This window comes from Cimex lectularius, unplaced genomic scaffold, assembly GCF_000648675.2.
Source record: "Cimex lectularius strain Harlan isolate CLEC.00 unplaced genomic scaffold, Clec_2.1 scaffold140, whole genome shotgun sequence".
Lineage (NCBI taxonomy): Eukaryota > Metazoa > Arthropoda > Insecta > Hemiptera > Cimicidae > Cimex > Cimex lectularius.
Window position 1 is genome coordinate 759,255 of NW_019392728.1, and position 16,380 is coordinate 775,634.

General features: G+C 35.8%; 1 protein-coding gene across 1 annotated transcript; it reads right to left on the reverse strand.

The window, feature by feature from the left end:
• Nucleotides 1-7,429: 7,429 nt before the first annotated feature.
• LOC106665211 lies at nt 7,430-10,406 on the reverse strand. Its single transcript, XM_014391472.1, has 2 exons — nt 10,356-10,406; nt 7,430-7,734 (listed from the first exon to the last, which is right to left on the reverse strand). The coding sequence occupies exons 1-2, from the start codon at nt 10,365-10,367 to the stop codon at nt 7,468-7,470; spliced, it is 279 nt and encodes a 92-aa protein (XP_014246958.1). The 5' UTR covers nt 10,368-10,406; the 3' UTR covers nt 7,430-7,467.
• Nucleotides 10,407-16,380: the final 5,974 nt, after the last annotated feature.

Sequence of the window (16,380 nt, forward strand, 5' to 3'; positions counted from 1 at the left end):
ATCTGGTCGCTCTTTTTCTGTTCTCATTAATAACTCTGTATCGGATAGGATTTCTACATTTTCTGGCGTACCTCAGGGTTCTCACTCCGGGCCCATATTATTTCTTGTTTATATCAATGATGTCTGTAGTATATTCAAGGATTGTAAGTTCTTTATTTAGGAATCGTGAGATGAGATGCGGTCTGGTGTGATGTAGGTTTCAGAAAAACATTTTCTTTATCGTGTCAACGTTTCGATCTTTATTGAGATCATCTTCAGGGCTGCACTCTCGACACGACACGCAAGAATGGCACAATTGCACAGAAGACAAACACTTTGAGCCCTGAAGATGATCTCAATAAAGATCGAAACGTTGGCACGATAAAGAAAATGTTTTTCTGGAACCTACATCACACCAGACCGCATCTCACGATTCCTAAATAAATATCGATTAACGGTCAATAATCACCATACATTGTGGTGGATGATTTAAAAATTTTTAATTCAGTGTCTTCTACTCACAACTTTGTTGGTTTACAGAGGGAACTGGACTGCTTCAATAATTGGTGTGAGCAGAATCGTCTTCCTTTGAATATTAACAAATGCAAGGTAATTAAATTTTCTAAAAATATCCGACCTCGTGACTTTGATTGTTTTGACTATTTCGTTGATGGGCAGAGATTGGAAGAGGTTGACACTATCTCCGACCTCGGTGTCGTTTTCAGCAGAAAGGGTGATTTCAGTGACCATATCAAACAGATTCGAGATAAGGTTCTACGCAATATTGGCTTTATTTCTAGGTTTTCTAGAAATTTTAAAAACATCTTGGCAGTTAAAATATTATATCAATCCCTCGTTCGTTGCCATCTGGAATATGCAAGTGTCGTGTCGTCCCCTTACTACGTTCGTGAGATTAGCGACTTGGAAAAAGTACAAAAGAAAGCAACCAGGATAAAGGCCCTCAGATTTGGTCTTGCACATCTGAATTACTCGGAAAGACTGAACTGGCTTGGTCTTGAGTCGCTTAGCTCCCGCCGTTTTTTTGCCGATCTCATTTGGGGTTGGAAATTGTGGAATGGGGCCATTGATATCCTAAACTTACATTTATCGCCATGAGTGCCTCAGCGACCACTTAGGAACCATAATTTGTTCTTTGTTCCACACTACAAAACAGAATATGGACTAGATTCACCCCTACCGAGGATAATGAGAATGAAATGAGAAGAAACTGAATTGAATTCATTTAAAGTTAAATTAAAATATTTACTTGCCTTGAATCATTAAGCCTTGTGTTTTTGTTATTGCTTAATTGTTCATTTGTTCTTTTTGTGATTATGTGCCCTTTTTTGACTACTCCTCTTGTAGATTCTTTCTGTTGGAGTTATAATAAATAAATAAATAATGAAGTTTTCGTAAACCATAATCAGAGCATAAAATAAAAAGCTAATTACTCCTATGTTTGCAAAGCGTCGTTAATTTCTTGACCAGCCGATTTTAGCGGCATTGCCAGACTGACAGTAACGCGATCACATATGACAAACAGTCGGCGAAACGAGCCGAACCCACCCTTGAAAGGTCAGGAGCGGAGAAAGTGACGGGGTGGCTTCTCTTATGAGCTACGGGCCCAAACTTGAAATTTTTGTTGTTTCCGTCGGCGGACCGGATCACCGGAAACACAAAGGTCGACGGGATTCGTATGTTGACCATCGTGATGATAAGCACCCGTATCGAAGGCGAGTTGCGTAAGAGGTAAAAGCACCAATTGCTCGTTCAAATTCGAAATTCCTCGGGGACATCGTGACCACTTTCGGATAAGATTTTCAGGCCTTCGAGTATGACATTTAAAGAAGGAAAAGATGCCAAAATGGGGTGTGCACATGATAAATTTTGTTTAAAGTATACAAACCTTCTTCTAAACTAGGAAATTATATTAATTTATTGAACTACCGATTATTTGGCTGGTAGTTTACAAAGTCCTCGCGGTTTACGTCTGGCACAAAATGATTAACAGACCGAAATTATTAGAAATGACCAACTAACCTCAGAATTGTTCTTTAAACCTAAGGAACTAAAGGAAATCTACACAGCAGTACAAATTTAATCAGCAGGAAAGAAAAACAAGCTTTTTTCATGAGAATAGGAACCAGGCATCTGTATATGGGTTCAATTCACTTTCAATTTATTTTACTTTTGAACATAAGTTACGGAACTGACAAGTCCCAGGACAAATCCCCCTGACGACCCACCCTGATCAGCCAAAAGCGAATGATCGTTAAGTACTGGAAGATTCACCTAAAATTTGTCTAAACAGACCTCAAAAGAAGTGGAATTGTTATACTGATATTAAATTCATCTATGATAGATTTGACATTATTGTTTTTTTAACGGATTGTATGGCAAGTATGATTTCTTGAAGAATATAAATTCTTGTACTCGACCCATTACAGTTCGTGGTACGATTGACCAATTAAGGTTTTTCAATTAATTAATATTTATGAAAGGCATTGTTTGAGAAAAAAAAGTCAGCGTCACGGGTGGAATTCGAACACACGACCTTCGGCTAAATACATCGCTCGACCACTTGAGCTATCGTGACTTCGATCGGACCACGAACTGTAATGGATTTAATAATTACTGAAGTATATCTTCACGAAAGCTCTCCGTGGCCATTTCATTTGTCGCCCAGAATCGAATAGATTTTATGACTTTTAAAAAATGGCAAAAAAAAAGGTGGGAAAATTCGAGAGGTGGGGTTGAGATGGGAAGTTAGTATCCGAGTGGATCGAAGTCACGATAGCTCAAGTGGTAGAGCAGCGGCGTATCTAGCCGAAGATCGTGGGTTCGAAACCCGCTCGTGACACTGACTTTGTTTATCTCTACTAAAAATTTTAATTAATTGAAATATATTAATTGGTCAAGCGGACCACGAAAACTAGTGAATTTTATAAGTTAAAATGAGTAGTGCTGTGAAATATTCCATAGAATACAGCGCCATTCTTAATCCCTGCAAATTCTCTGGCTTCACTGGGTGACTTTTTACCCTCTTGGACAACTTGCCCAAATTAATATCTTGCAATGAATTAAGGTTTTTAGTTGAGATAAAAGAGTCAGTGATACGAGCGAGATTCGAACCCACGACCTTCGGCTAGATACGCCGCTGCTCTACCACTTGAGCTATCGTAATTTCAATCACTTGAACTATCACTATTTCTTGAAAAATCTTCACGAAAGCTCTCCGTGGCCATTTCATTTGTCGCCGAGAATCGAATAGATTACATGACTTTTAAAAAATGGCAAAAAAAGGAGGGAAAATTCGAGAGGTGAGGTTGAGATGGGAAGTTAGTGTCCGAGTGGATCTAGGTCACGATAGCTCAGTGTGGTAGAGCAGCGGCGTATCTAGTCGAAGGGTTCGAATCCCGCTCGTGATTCTGACTCTTGTACTCAGCAATTATTGTGAGATGTGAGGTAGGTCTATGGGATGATGAACCGGTAGATTTGTTATTTCCAATTACCTTGGCCTTCCTGTTCTCGCTGTTCGATTTGCCAGACCAATATAATAATTGGATCACCAATTCAGCCAAGTCAGGAGATATTTGATATGATTCAGAATTATTTTATCAAAAATTTGTTTTACCTTCCAGCTAACACTCCAGATTGTGTTATTTGTTTATTGAGATTGAGATTTACTGTGTTGATTTATATTGAAACTTAAATCACTCCGCTTTATATTCATACAATGAACCTGCATTTACAGCACATTAGCAAGATGTGCAAATCCCCCCCCCCCAAGTAGATTATCACATTTCCTAGCCAATGAGATAATAACAAAACAAATATCATGGTTTAAATATCTTTCGGAAATAGGAAGGCAGTTTGCTAAACAATCTAGAGTCGAAACTAAGGAATGATATAGTGACTAGGGCTAGGGATGAATTTTTATTAGGTTTCGTGGTCCGCTTGACCAATTAATATATTACAATTAATTAAGGTTTTGGTTGAGTTAAAAAAGTCAGTGTCACAAGCGGAATTCGAACCCACGACCTTCGGCTAAATACGCCGCTGCTCTACCACTTGAGCTATCGTGACCTCAATCCACTCGGACACCAACTTCCCATCTCAACCCACCTTTCGAATTTTCCCTCCTTTTTGCCATTTTTCAAATGCCGTGTAATCTATTTAGCCGAAGGCCGTGGGTTCGAATCCCGCTTGTGACCCTCACTTTTCTATCTCAACCAAAACCTTAATTAATTGCTAGGGATAATGTTTACCATAGATTATATGCAAGTTTAGGCTTAGACCAAGATAACCAATATATAAACAAAAATATTAATATTTATAACAAGTCATTACGGTTTAAAGCGAAGGGAGAACTCTTGCAACTGAACTGCCAGCCTTGGAGGAGCGATTTGAATTTTACTTGCTCAATGTGCAATCTCAGTGTTCCAGAGGACACTGTGCACTTTTTGGTTAAATGTCCAGTGCTAGGCGAGTTCAGGAAGATATACATAGGAAAGCACAATTAGATACAATCGAGGTAGTAAATATACAATGGCGGAATTGTTTGGGTTTATACAATAAAATTTCTCGCACGAGCTTTGGAATATAGAAGATATATGTTTGCAAATTTCAATAATAAAAAAAGTGTAAAAAAATTAATTAAATATATAAACTGATTTAGTAATTTAGCGGCAACTCGACAGACGCCTCTGCCATTATCATTCATGCTTTGAAAAATATATCTTTTAAAAAAAATTATTTATTGTACAATAAACCATATTATTCATTCATTCGTAATCCAAATCACTGAAGGTTTGGCGTCTTTGAATGAGTTCGGTTCCCTTTCAATTCATTTTACTTTTAAACATCAGTTATGGAAGTCAATCCATTTGTTCCACTGACGGTTCACGCTGAACAGTCAAGACCGAACGATCAAGCTTCAACTAAAAGCTACCTCTAGGTACTATGATTTAGTGCCAGCGCATGAGGCTATTGAGGGAACGGTTAGGCTGACAGACTAGAAAAACGGGAGCAGTCTCACACCTTTTTGACCAGAACTGCAACTTGGAACGTCCAAAGGGATTTTAGAAGGGGTACTGAACAATTGGGCGTAGAAAGAAATTACCGTACATGAGATGATTTAACCACGTGAAAAATTCAAAACAATGTTTCTCAACATAATCATTCAGCACAGCAAGAATGGCACAATTACACAGAAGACAAACACTTTGAGTCCTGAAGATGATCTCAATAAAGATCGAAACGTTGACACGATAAAGAAAATGTTTTTCTGAAACCTGCATCACACCAGACCGCATCTCACGATTTCTGAATAATTATCGATTAACGGTCACTAACCACCACACGTTTCTCAACATCTCAACCATAATTTTTAAAATCTACCCATAGAAAGCAAAAATTAAAGAAAATAATAGGTCTTTATTCTGGTCATTGCTCATTTATTTACCACCTTTTAAAATGGGAATAACTTAAACAGAAACTCGCCAATTCTTTCATGAAACAGCAGAGACATCGGGACATATCCTATGTTACTGGAGTAAATAGTGGATTCACTTCATGGTTTTCTTGCAAAAATCGTAAGTATTTTAAATATAATATGAAACCGTTGTATTTAAAACTACGATCTTATAACGAGGCCATTAAGATAGTTTTAAATAAATAGGTTAAAAGGTCTACATGGTGTATGTCTTCCTCATTCCACCTGCACACATATTTGCTAGTAATAACTAATCAAACAAGAAATCAACTGGAAATCTTTTCAGAAACGGCTATATAAGTCAATTAGGCTGTCGGTTTAAGTGGAAGAGGAAGATCTTAGGTCAGGCTTCTCTCACGACACATTCCGAGGCCGCTTTTACTTTCAATGTCCACTTCTTCTCCTGGCAAGCCGATGCAAATTTACCATCCTGGTTTACCCATTTCAGATTGTTTAGTTACAAGGACCCTTTTCCAATTTGGTTTGTATTTAAATTAGCACGTATGTAAATATAGACCTGTAATTTACAGTCGTTAAATAAATTTAATGTTTTTCAGACTATATTCATAAAAGCAATGAAGCTATTTCTAAATCCGTTTAGGGTTTATGCTGGATTAGTATGAACTAATATGTTTTTAATTTTAAAATATGTCCTTTTGCTATCTTGGTTCGGCATTCCACCATCTTCAGTGTTAGAGTTTGGGTTCAGTCAACTCAAACTGTCAGACCACCCAGCGAGGATAGAAAATCCACAATTATCGGTAACGACCAAATTTCAGTTAATCATCTCGCAGACCAGGCCAATCTAGAAAAAAATTAACTATACAGCCTAGAGAGTTTCTTGTTTAAGTAATCAACCTCACTGCGAGCTAGGTTGGTGGCCCAGTGTATATTTTTAATATCCAAGGCTTGCGGGGTCGCTTTGTCTGAGGAGACACACTGAAGATGGCGAAATGCCGAAGCGCGTCTGATAGGCAAACCCAGCTAAGATAGGCAGACCGAAATGATCGGTGACTATTTTCTTCCTTTCCCTCTTTTGTGTTTAGAGTCTCCCTAAGGAATGACGCCACTTGCGCATTCACCGCGTCGTAAATCCAAGATATGTCAGATTCGTTGTGGAGTTGGTCTATTCTGGTTCGTCTGCGAGATGATGTGACTAGGCTTAAGAATTTGTTCTGCATCCTTTTTATTTTTAGCAGATATGTTTTGCATGTAAAACTCCATACAGGACATGCGTAATGCAGCATGGGTTCGAAAACCGCCTTATAAATAAGGCGATTATTACTGCATTGACAACCCTGATTCATTAGCCAATTGTGGGAATTCTGATGGCTAGTTTGGCTTTTGCGATCCTATTTTTTATATTAGGGTCAAAGTGATATTTTCTATCTAAAATTAAGCATAGGTAGCTTACCTTTTCTGACCATGAGATGAGAGTTCCATTAATGTTAACTGTTGATCTTATTGAGGGGCGCCTCTTTGTGAATAGGATCGCCTCACATTTTGGAACGTTAATCTGTAGCTTCCACCTTAGACAGAAGCGACTTATTTTTTTTATTTTGTTGTTCAGCCTGTTCGTAATGCCGCATTGTCTCTAGGAGGAAGATTGAAGCGCTATATCATCTGCGAACAGTGTTGCTTGACAGAATTTAATTGTATTGTAGATATGGTCCCAAGATTGATCCCTGTGGCACGCCTGCTGCTATGCTAAAAGGGGGAGAAATCGCTTCGTTGAGGGTGACTCGGAAAAACCGATTGCTAAGGTATGAGTGCACTAGTTTGACGAGGTATGCTGGGAATCGGTACCTTATCAGCCAGTACACTAATTTGGTGAGTAGACAGCAACTAGCTGTTTCGTTCGATTCTCCTGCATTGCAAGGGGAGACTGAATAGGTTTGAAGGATAGTTGATCTTTGTAGCGTTAATTAATATTAATAATAAAAGAAACAAAAGAGAACCGTTTTTTAAATTGTATTTATTTAGGATTGAAAAAATCACCAAAAGGTGGTCAAAGGAGCGTGGGCGTAGGGAGCGGCGTAAGCAGCGACTACGGGGGCGGCGACTACTGGGGTGGAAACGACGGGGTTGGTGTATGCAACGGCCTTAACTGGCACGGGAACGTTCCTGTAGACGAGCTCTGGCTGCGTCACGGTGACGGGCTGTCTGACAACGTTGACCTGGGTCGGGGCGACGTTGACTTTGGGAAGGAGGACCGGAGCGAGTCCAGCTGAAGCAGCGCCTACAACGGCGAGGAGAACGGCCTATATAAAAATAAATTATCGTCAGAACAGGTTTTACAAGCAAGACAAAATGCGGAACATTTAACAAAAAATATACATGATTACGTTTACAAGATTTCCGACAATCTTTTTCAAAGAGCCTAATTATTTTTTTATCTTCTATTTTATTTTATTGGGCAAATAAAAAAATATTTCAAACTATTTCCTCAAAATTATAACTTTTATTCTTCTCGAACTATGTATTAAGTACAAAATAAAAAAAGACTTTGTTACAACAAAGAAAGTGTGTTAGAGAAAGAAACAATGACGTAGGTTCCTTTGTGTATTATTATCGATATTTCATATCGATATGTTAACTAAAAACTTTGAAAGCGCCTAATTATTTTTTATCTTCTATTTATTTTATTGGGCAGATAAAAAAATATTTCAAACTATTTCATTAAAATTATAACTTTTATTCTTCTCGAACTATGTATTACTAAATAAAAAAAGATTTTGTTACAACAAAGAAAGTGTGTTAGAGAAAGAAACAATGACGTAGGTTACTTTGTGTATTATATCGATATTTTAACTAAAAACTTTGAAAGCGCCTAATTATTTTTTTATCTTCTATTTTATTTTATTGGGCAGATAAAAAAATATATCACACTATTTCCTTAAAATTATAACGTTTATTCTTCTCGAACTATTTATTAACTACTAAATAAAAAAGACTTTGTTACAACAAAGAAAGTGTGTTAGAGAAAGAAACAATGAAGTAGGTTCCTTTGTGTATTTTTATCGATATTTCATATCGATATTTTAACTAAAAACTTTGATATTTGTTTTCAGTATGTATATTTCTGGCTAGTTTAACTTTCATTAAAAACAAATTTTGTTACAAACAAAAATGAATTGTGTTACAGAAAGAAACAAAGTGTTTCTTTTTTCATGGATGAGTATCGATATTCCACACATACAAAATATCGATATATTAACGAAAAACGCCATTTTTTCGTTTTATACATATTAACCTATAAAAACGGACTTTTATACAATAACAATAAAAGTATAGTGGATAAAGAAAAAAAGCTGTATTTCTTACGGGTAATAAATAACGACAAGTAAATTCCTCCATAGATGGGTATCGATATTCGATATATTCAATATATTGATATGTTAAATAAAAACCCTATATGTATTTGGTCTCCATACAGTATACTCTAAGCCTACGTAAAGAAAATATATTATCAGTACATCACAAATTACAAAAGTTATCTATTACAAAAAGATTCTTCAGCTGTCGATCATAAACTATCGATATTTTAATTAAAAACCGGATATTTTGTTATCACTGTGAAAAAAATGTATATGTTTAAAAAGGCGCATTTACTTTATGGGGGGGGGGTAATAAACAAGAATAGGAAGCTTCTTCTGGAATTTCCATAATTTGATTTAAAAAGTCCATGTATTTTATTTTTGAAATTTGGTTTGTTTCTGATCATTTTGATCTTGTTCTCTCTGGGCTATCCTGACGAGTTTTGCTATTTCGCAATTTTCAATTTGTATGTGTGAATTCTGTGAAGTCCAGTCCTTTTTATGAGGTCGTGATGCTTCTTTGTTTCTGAAAGAGTACGTTGCCAAAAATAAAATGTAATATAATTAATTTAATAGAGCCAAAAATGCTCACCGTATCGAAAAGTCATATTTTGATCTAAGTAAATACGCCTACACGGTAGCCAAAATTTCAACAAATAACATCAAAACAATACACATATTTATTTTAAACATATCGTGGAAAAAATTGTATTTTAGTTTTCATTTATGTTCTTCTTGGGTAGGACCTCTGCTTGTTAATGTTTGATATAGTTTTAGTACATTTTAGGTTCGATGTCCATCCTTAGGTTATTCCTTTAAACTTTCAGACAGGCAATTATAGAATATTAACAAGTTATATAAAAAGTATATGTTTTGGAGGGCGTCGGTGGCCGCAGCGGTTTAGGCGTTAACACGGCGCTCATCACTGTAAGGTAAAGGTCCCGGGTTCGAATCCAGCGGCCCTGCATTCGAACCCGACATACTTACAAATGGACTTTTTTCAAAAACACCGGCACCCAAGGGGCTTATATGATTTCTGCTGTTGCGAACCCTCGTAAAAAAAAAAATAATATATATTTAATGAAAGAATATTAATTTTGTTTATCAACTGTTTCTCCGGTAACCTAAAATAAGTATACTTTTATGGAAGAAATCAATTTTCAAAATAATGTTTACAAAAAAAGTCGATTAATTTATATGATTTTGTAGATGAAGTCGGAAATTGCAGAATCGCTAAGAGAATTTTATTTTTGAACCTTCATGCATTTAATTGTACAGACCTAAAATGCATGTTTAATAAATTTCGTTTAATCCTTTTAAATTATCGATCATATGTATTTATTAACATGTTAGAATTATTTTAGTTCTACAAAAGGACAAAATTATCATATTTGTTTAGGGGAAAAAATCAAGAATTGCGACAATTTCGAACGACCAAAAATAATTCAAGACAAACTGTTTTCCAAGCACATTGCACAAGAAAAATATTTTCATATATTTATAGTAAAAATGTATTCAATGTGATTGAATAAAAAAATTTATTACAATAAAAAAAATATACTTACGAAAAATTTCATTTTGGTAAGTTGGATTAACTTCGGATTGAAGGTCCTGGATTAAATAGGTAAATAGTAGGCATATATATATAGCTGACAGCCCCCACTCGTAATAACGACCTTCGCGAACTTCCTTGTACCGTTGTAAAAAAGGTTCACCACACCCTTTTCTTAATTCACAATTGGACGAAAACGTGTCTTTTTCATAAGCCCAAAAGAGGGCTTGGTCTACGTGAAAAAAAAAACGTCCGGCTTGCAATCAGCTAACAATACTCAGTTGAGAAAAATTTAATACATTTTGATAATATTTATTAATTACATACATTTAATATTTATTATTGTGATTATTCGGAGATCGTGAGATGCGGTCCGGTGTGACGTAGGTTTTAGAAAAACATTTTCTTTATCGTGCCATTTTCTTTTTTCACATTCAAAGTGTATTCGTAATTAAACAATGTTTATAAATCCCATGCCCTGAAGATGATCTCAATAAAGATCGAAACGTTGGCACAATAAAGAAAATGTTTTTCTAAAACCTCGTCACACCAGAGCGCATCTCACGATCTCCGAATATTATTATGATAGTTGAACTGATCAACATTGATCACATTACAGTGTATGTCCATTCACGCTGGTTTTACATTCACTAGTAGCTTTTCAACGAATAAAATTTTATACTAGCCAATGAAGATTGTAAGAAAATAATTGAATTGAAAAATAACGCTGTTCTGCTGCTGTGTGTCATGAAATGTACTTGTTTCACATTATCACGCCTTTCTTCACTGGTTGTATGTGCATTTTTTATTGCGACTGTCCTTTTTATAAGTTATGATGGTCTTCTTAGTTGGTGGTATTTGTCGTTTAACAAGTTGAACTGCTCAACAGTGATCACCCAACAGCTCCCTTCTGTGCTCACTGGTTTACGATTGTCAGCTTCCCGCCATCTTCAGATCAATTATTGTATTTAATTTATAACAAATAACACCTAAACTCACCAGTAACGATGGTGCAATGACCAAATGACAGACTAATGAAACCATCCCAAGTACAATTTAAGTTCAATTTCATTTTAAAAATGATTTGTTATATGAATGGAACACTCTTTTTTTGACTTGCTTGACAAAACATTTTATAAATAAGGTTGGATGGTCGATATCAACGATTTTCCTGTAACGCCTTTTAATTGCTTAATCTTGAGGTAACTCTAGTCGTGGTCTAGGGTGTTATTGCATTGTATAAATTCACTGAAGATGATCTCAATAAAGATCGAAACGTTGGCACGATAAAGAAAATCTTTTTCTAAAGCCAATGTCACACCAGACCGCATCTCACGATCTCCGAATAATCGTTAACTAACGGTCACTAAACACCACACATTATGTATTATTTTTTCATTCGTTTAACAACATTGTTTTATAAAATATATGATTTTGTCTTAAACTTCTTTTATTAATCTGCTCAAATATGAATAGGGATATTGCCAATTTTTCCCCTAGCATTTTTATTTTATTTTTATTATAAATTGCATTAAAATGTATTACATATGTTTTTTTAATGAAGGGAAATTGAATTAAGGTATTTGGAAAAATACCAAAATAAAAGATTTTAATTACATAATTTTGTTTATTGTACACAATTTTTTTAAACAATTAATACCCTGTATAATGTCTTCTGTTAGCTAAAACCTCAGTGCACCTGTCAGGCACACTGTTAATTATGGTTGTCACTAATTTCGTAAGGAATTTCACTCCATAGATGTTGCAACGCTGCACTCAGTTGTTGCAGGTCACTAGCTACGGATCGAAAATCCTTTTCTGCAATGCATCCCACATGTACTCAATGGTATTCAGGTCGGAAGACATTGCGAGAAGGGGAAGGTGCTTTTTCTAAACATTGATGAACAACTCTGCCTCTATGAGGCATGGCATTGTCATCCAGAAATCGAAAAATCGCTGTCAATGAGAGACCTGGTTTGAGGGATGCATTCCTCGATAATTTCTTGGACACAACGGACTGCGGTAGATTACCTTCAACAATACAGAGCCCAGTTCATCCTCGAGAGTAAATCCCAGCCCAGACAGTTACACCGCCTCTTCCAAACTGCACTGAAAGTAACAAGAACTGAGGCATTGTATGCATCTTCCGTTCTCGGAAGACACTTCGGCGCCTGCTCTCACTATACAGACAGAAACGCGACTCATCAGTAACCAATTGTTCTCTTCTAGGCGTTCGCTGCACCATATTCTCCAGAGTTGCAGGTCGTCTCAACGGCCAACATCCCACAAATTATTACGAATCCTTTGTTTTGATAAAAGCTTTGCCAAAACATCTTGTACGTCATTTAGGATCTGGCGGGCACGGTTCCGTCTTGCAGCAATGCAATATTTCTGTCCTCCCTCGGCGTTGTAGTGCGCTGAGATCAACTACCAGGCATCCTACAGGCACTTCCAGTCTTTTGGAAGACCACGCTAAAGCCCGGGAGACCACGCTCTGAGAAACGCCAACTGCTCTGGATATCCACCTGCTGGTGACCTCAATGACTTATTCTCACAATAATATTGCGAACGTCTGGTTCAATATGGTGTCTTTCCATGGTTAAAGAGAATACATCTGGATTAAAATGGAGAAAAGGTGTTCGTTTACAAAACGAGTAATCTTCATGTTTATAATTCTTAATTAAACATAAATATCGGTTAATTTAATTAAAATTATTACAATAAGAATAAATTACATATATCTCTATTCATTTTTCAGCAGTTTATATTGATTTATTAAATCCAGATTAAAAAACGGTATGATGAAGATATTAGTGAACTTGCCACACTTGTGCATGCTTGGTGCTTGTTTTTAAACATCTCTTTGCTACTTCGATGGAGAAAGAACGAATGTTTTTCATGTCGATGTTTGTTTTTTTTTTTCGTTTTTTTTTCTAACAAGGTGACGATCTACGTATGTGGGATCATTCTTGCCAAATGGTCCTAGGAGCCGAGAATATAAACTATTTTAAATAATTTACTTTTTAAATATGGTTTTCAGTCTTTGTTGGCATGTATTTCAAGGTTATGCGGGATTTTTTTTATTAGGTTTCGTGGCCCGCTTGACCAAATAAATTCTTTTCAATTAATTACGGTTTTGGTTGACATAAAAAAGTCAGTGTCACGAGCGGGATTCGAACCCATGATCTCCGGCTAGATACGCCGCTACTCTACCACTTGAGCTATTCGTACACTAACTTCCCATCTCAACCCCACCTTTTGAATTTTCCCTCCTTTTTGCCATTTTGCAAATGTCGTGTAATATTTTTGATTCTTGGAGACAAATGAAATGGCCACGGAGTGCTTTAGTGAAGTATACTTCATTTTGGTTATTACATTTTATTAGGTTTCGTGGTCCGCTTGACCAAATAAATTCTTTTCAATTAATTAAGGTTTTGGTTGAGATAAAAAAATATTGTTGTACAATATGATTCACTACTCGTACAATAAATTTCGTCAGGTCTTCTCGTAGCTCTTGAACTATTCGTTTTTGGGGAATGCAAAAAAAAGCATTGAAAAGAGTGTAAAATTCCCTTTGAGAAGGCGCCGTTGTAAAACTTTCAATTTAATTTTTGATTAAAGAACAAACACTAAATCTTTCAAAAACTGCTAAATTTAAAATTTATAAAACAAACTAAATTTGCTACCTCGTTGGTAGATCAAGGGCAAATAAATTCTTACATCTAGTATTGTATATAATTCTATAGTTTTGTGCCTCTAGCATGTATTGAGAGGGAATGCATTTATTAGCGTGAATGTTTGATGTAAGAATTTCTTTAGTGGAATATCGAGCACCCCATCGACCCTCAATTAGATTAGTGGTACAATATGTGTAAAGAACAATATCGAGTACCCCAACTGAGTTAATGGCATGTGAATAAGAAAAAATGAATTTTTAAGGGAGAGTGAGAGCGTGAATGAATTTAGGAACTAACTGCATTTATGGCTGAAATGACCTAGCTGTTGATAGCCTCTGGAGCCCGACCTAGGCAGCTGTTCGGACCCGAACACCAGTGATCCTCGAGACCTGGCAGAAAATTTTTGTAAATGACAAAAGTTGGAATTGCCAGTGAACTGTGAGAAATGATAATCTCCACTCTGTACACATGTGTATGTAGGTATATGCGTGTGCAGATTTGAGCTTATATAAATCATTAATAAAATAATAATAAACTAAAAATATAATATTAATTAAATAATTAGATTTGTATTTATCACAATCACAGTATATAGTTTAATATTTTATAATGGAGTAGGAATGTTAATCACATTAGAGTGCTTATCACAGATGGTTGTGTTGGGTATTTATTAAATGTTTAAATATTTTGTGTTTGATATACCATCCAAAACGTTGAAAGGTCTGGCACAGAGATGTTGATGGATTCAGAGGTTCTATTTTTTAGGTAAGCGTGAATAATTTTCACAGTATAATTTGGAAATTTATATTTTATAAGTGTGAATCATGCCATCATGCTACATGGAGTCAAATACTTTTTCCATACCTAACAACACCACATTAGAGATAGTAAAACCATTTAGTTTTAACACAATTGTGGCTTCAGGCAGTTTGTCGGCGTATCATGTTCAGATTTTTCACAGAGTGTAAAGTGGATATCTAAGCCACCTTGCATGTGGGGACGAGTTGGCTCCTTGGGACCTGGATGTTGTTGAGGGATGGTTCGCGTCGGACAGAAGGAGGATACAGGCATGTTAGCCCTGTGACCTGGGGGATGTAGACTCCATGCCAATCTAGATGTAATCATTTGTATTCACATTCCCAAATGTATGAAAATAAGGTTAAAACGATTGTTTTAATTTGTAATTGCCCCTTTTTGTAATTCAATTTGTAGTTGCCTCTTCCTATCCGTCTCATAGGATAAGGAATAAAAGGGCAGGAACTTTAACTGTAAAGATGAGAATTATTGCTTCGCTAATAAAAATTGGGAATGATGGAGTGAGTACATCAAATCAATTCAAAATGATGGTTCTACTCATAAAAGATTTTTAATATATGTATTTATATAATCATATTTAAAGTCTTCAAAGGCCCAGGCTAGCCGAAACGTCGCAAAATCATGAATTTTATTTATTTTTTTAATGACAAATAATAGCGCCTAACAAAACCAAATTTTCAACTATAAAAAGAGAAAAGATGGACAAGAAAATAAAAAAAATATTAAGGAAACGCACTAGGACATTTTCTTCACAGAAAACCGTTTAATCGTGGATATGTACACTAACCTAAATTTTACTACACCTAACTCAAACCTAAATTTTAAGCTAACCAGTATCTAACCGAACCAAAACTTAACCTAACCGAAACTTTTATTCATCCTACCCAAAACTTCCTAACCACAGCTTTAATCTAATCCCTCCCTAACCAAAACTTTTATTCATCCTACCCAAAACTTCCTAACCACAGCTTTAATGCAATCCCTCCCTAACCCAAACTTTTATTCAACCTGTCTCCAGCCTTCCTAAACAAAGGTTTATCCTAACCCGTCCTTAACATAAACCCATATTTTAAGCTAACCTGTCTCTAACTGAACCAAAATTTAATCTAACCTAAGCCAAAATTTTAACCTATCCTTACACAATTACCCAGCAGCATGAAAACTGTCACAAAAAAACTAGCCCAAAACCATGTCCATGTTTTATTGTGTAATTTGATTAGACCACTTTTGTTGACCAAGTTGCTTTTATTACAATCTGCCGGTATTTTAGCATCTTTTGTTGTTGTTTTTTTTCGAATCTAGCGAGCTTTGATATGTCTTATAACAAAAGTCAACAATAAATTTGAGTTTTCAAAAAAGCCATGGATATTTTCTACTCTGCCATTTTCTTAAGGTTGAGCGAAAATTTGATCCATCCAGTTTCTAAGAGATATTGAAGATATTTTTTTTAAATAGCATTTTAATGTTAAAAAAACCCGAATGGGTCGCTGTTGAGTACGAGAATTATGAATTCAACCTTGATCAAGGCCAACATTTTCCAATTAT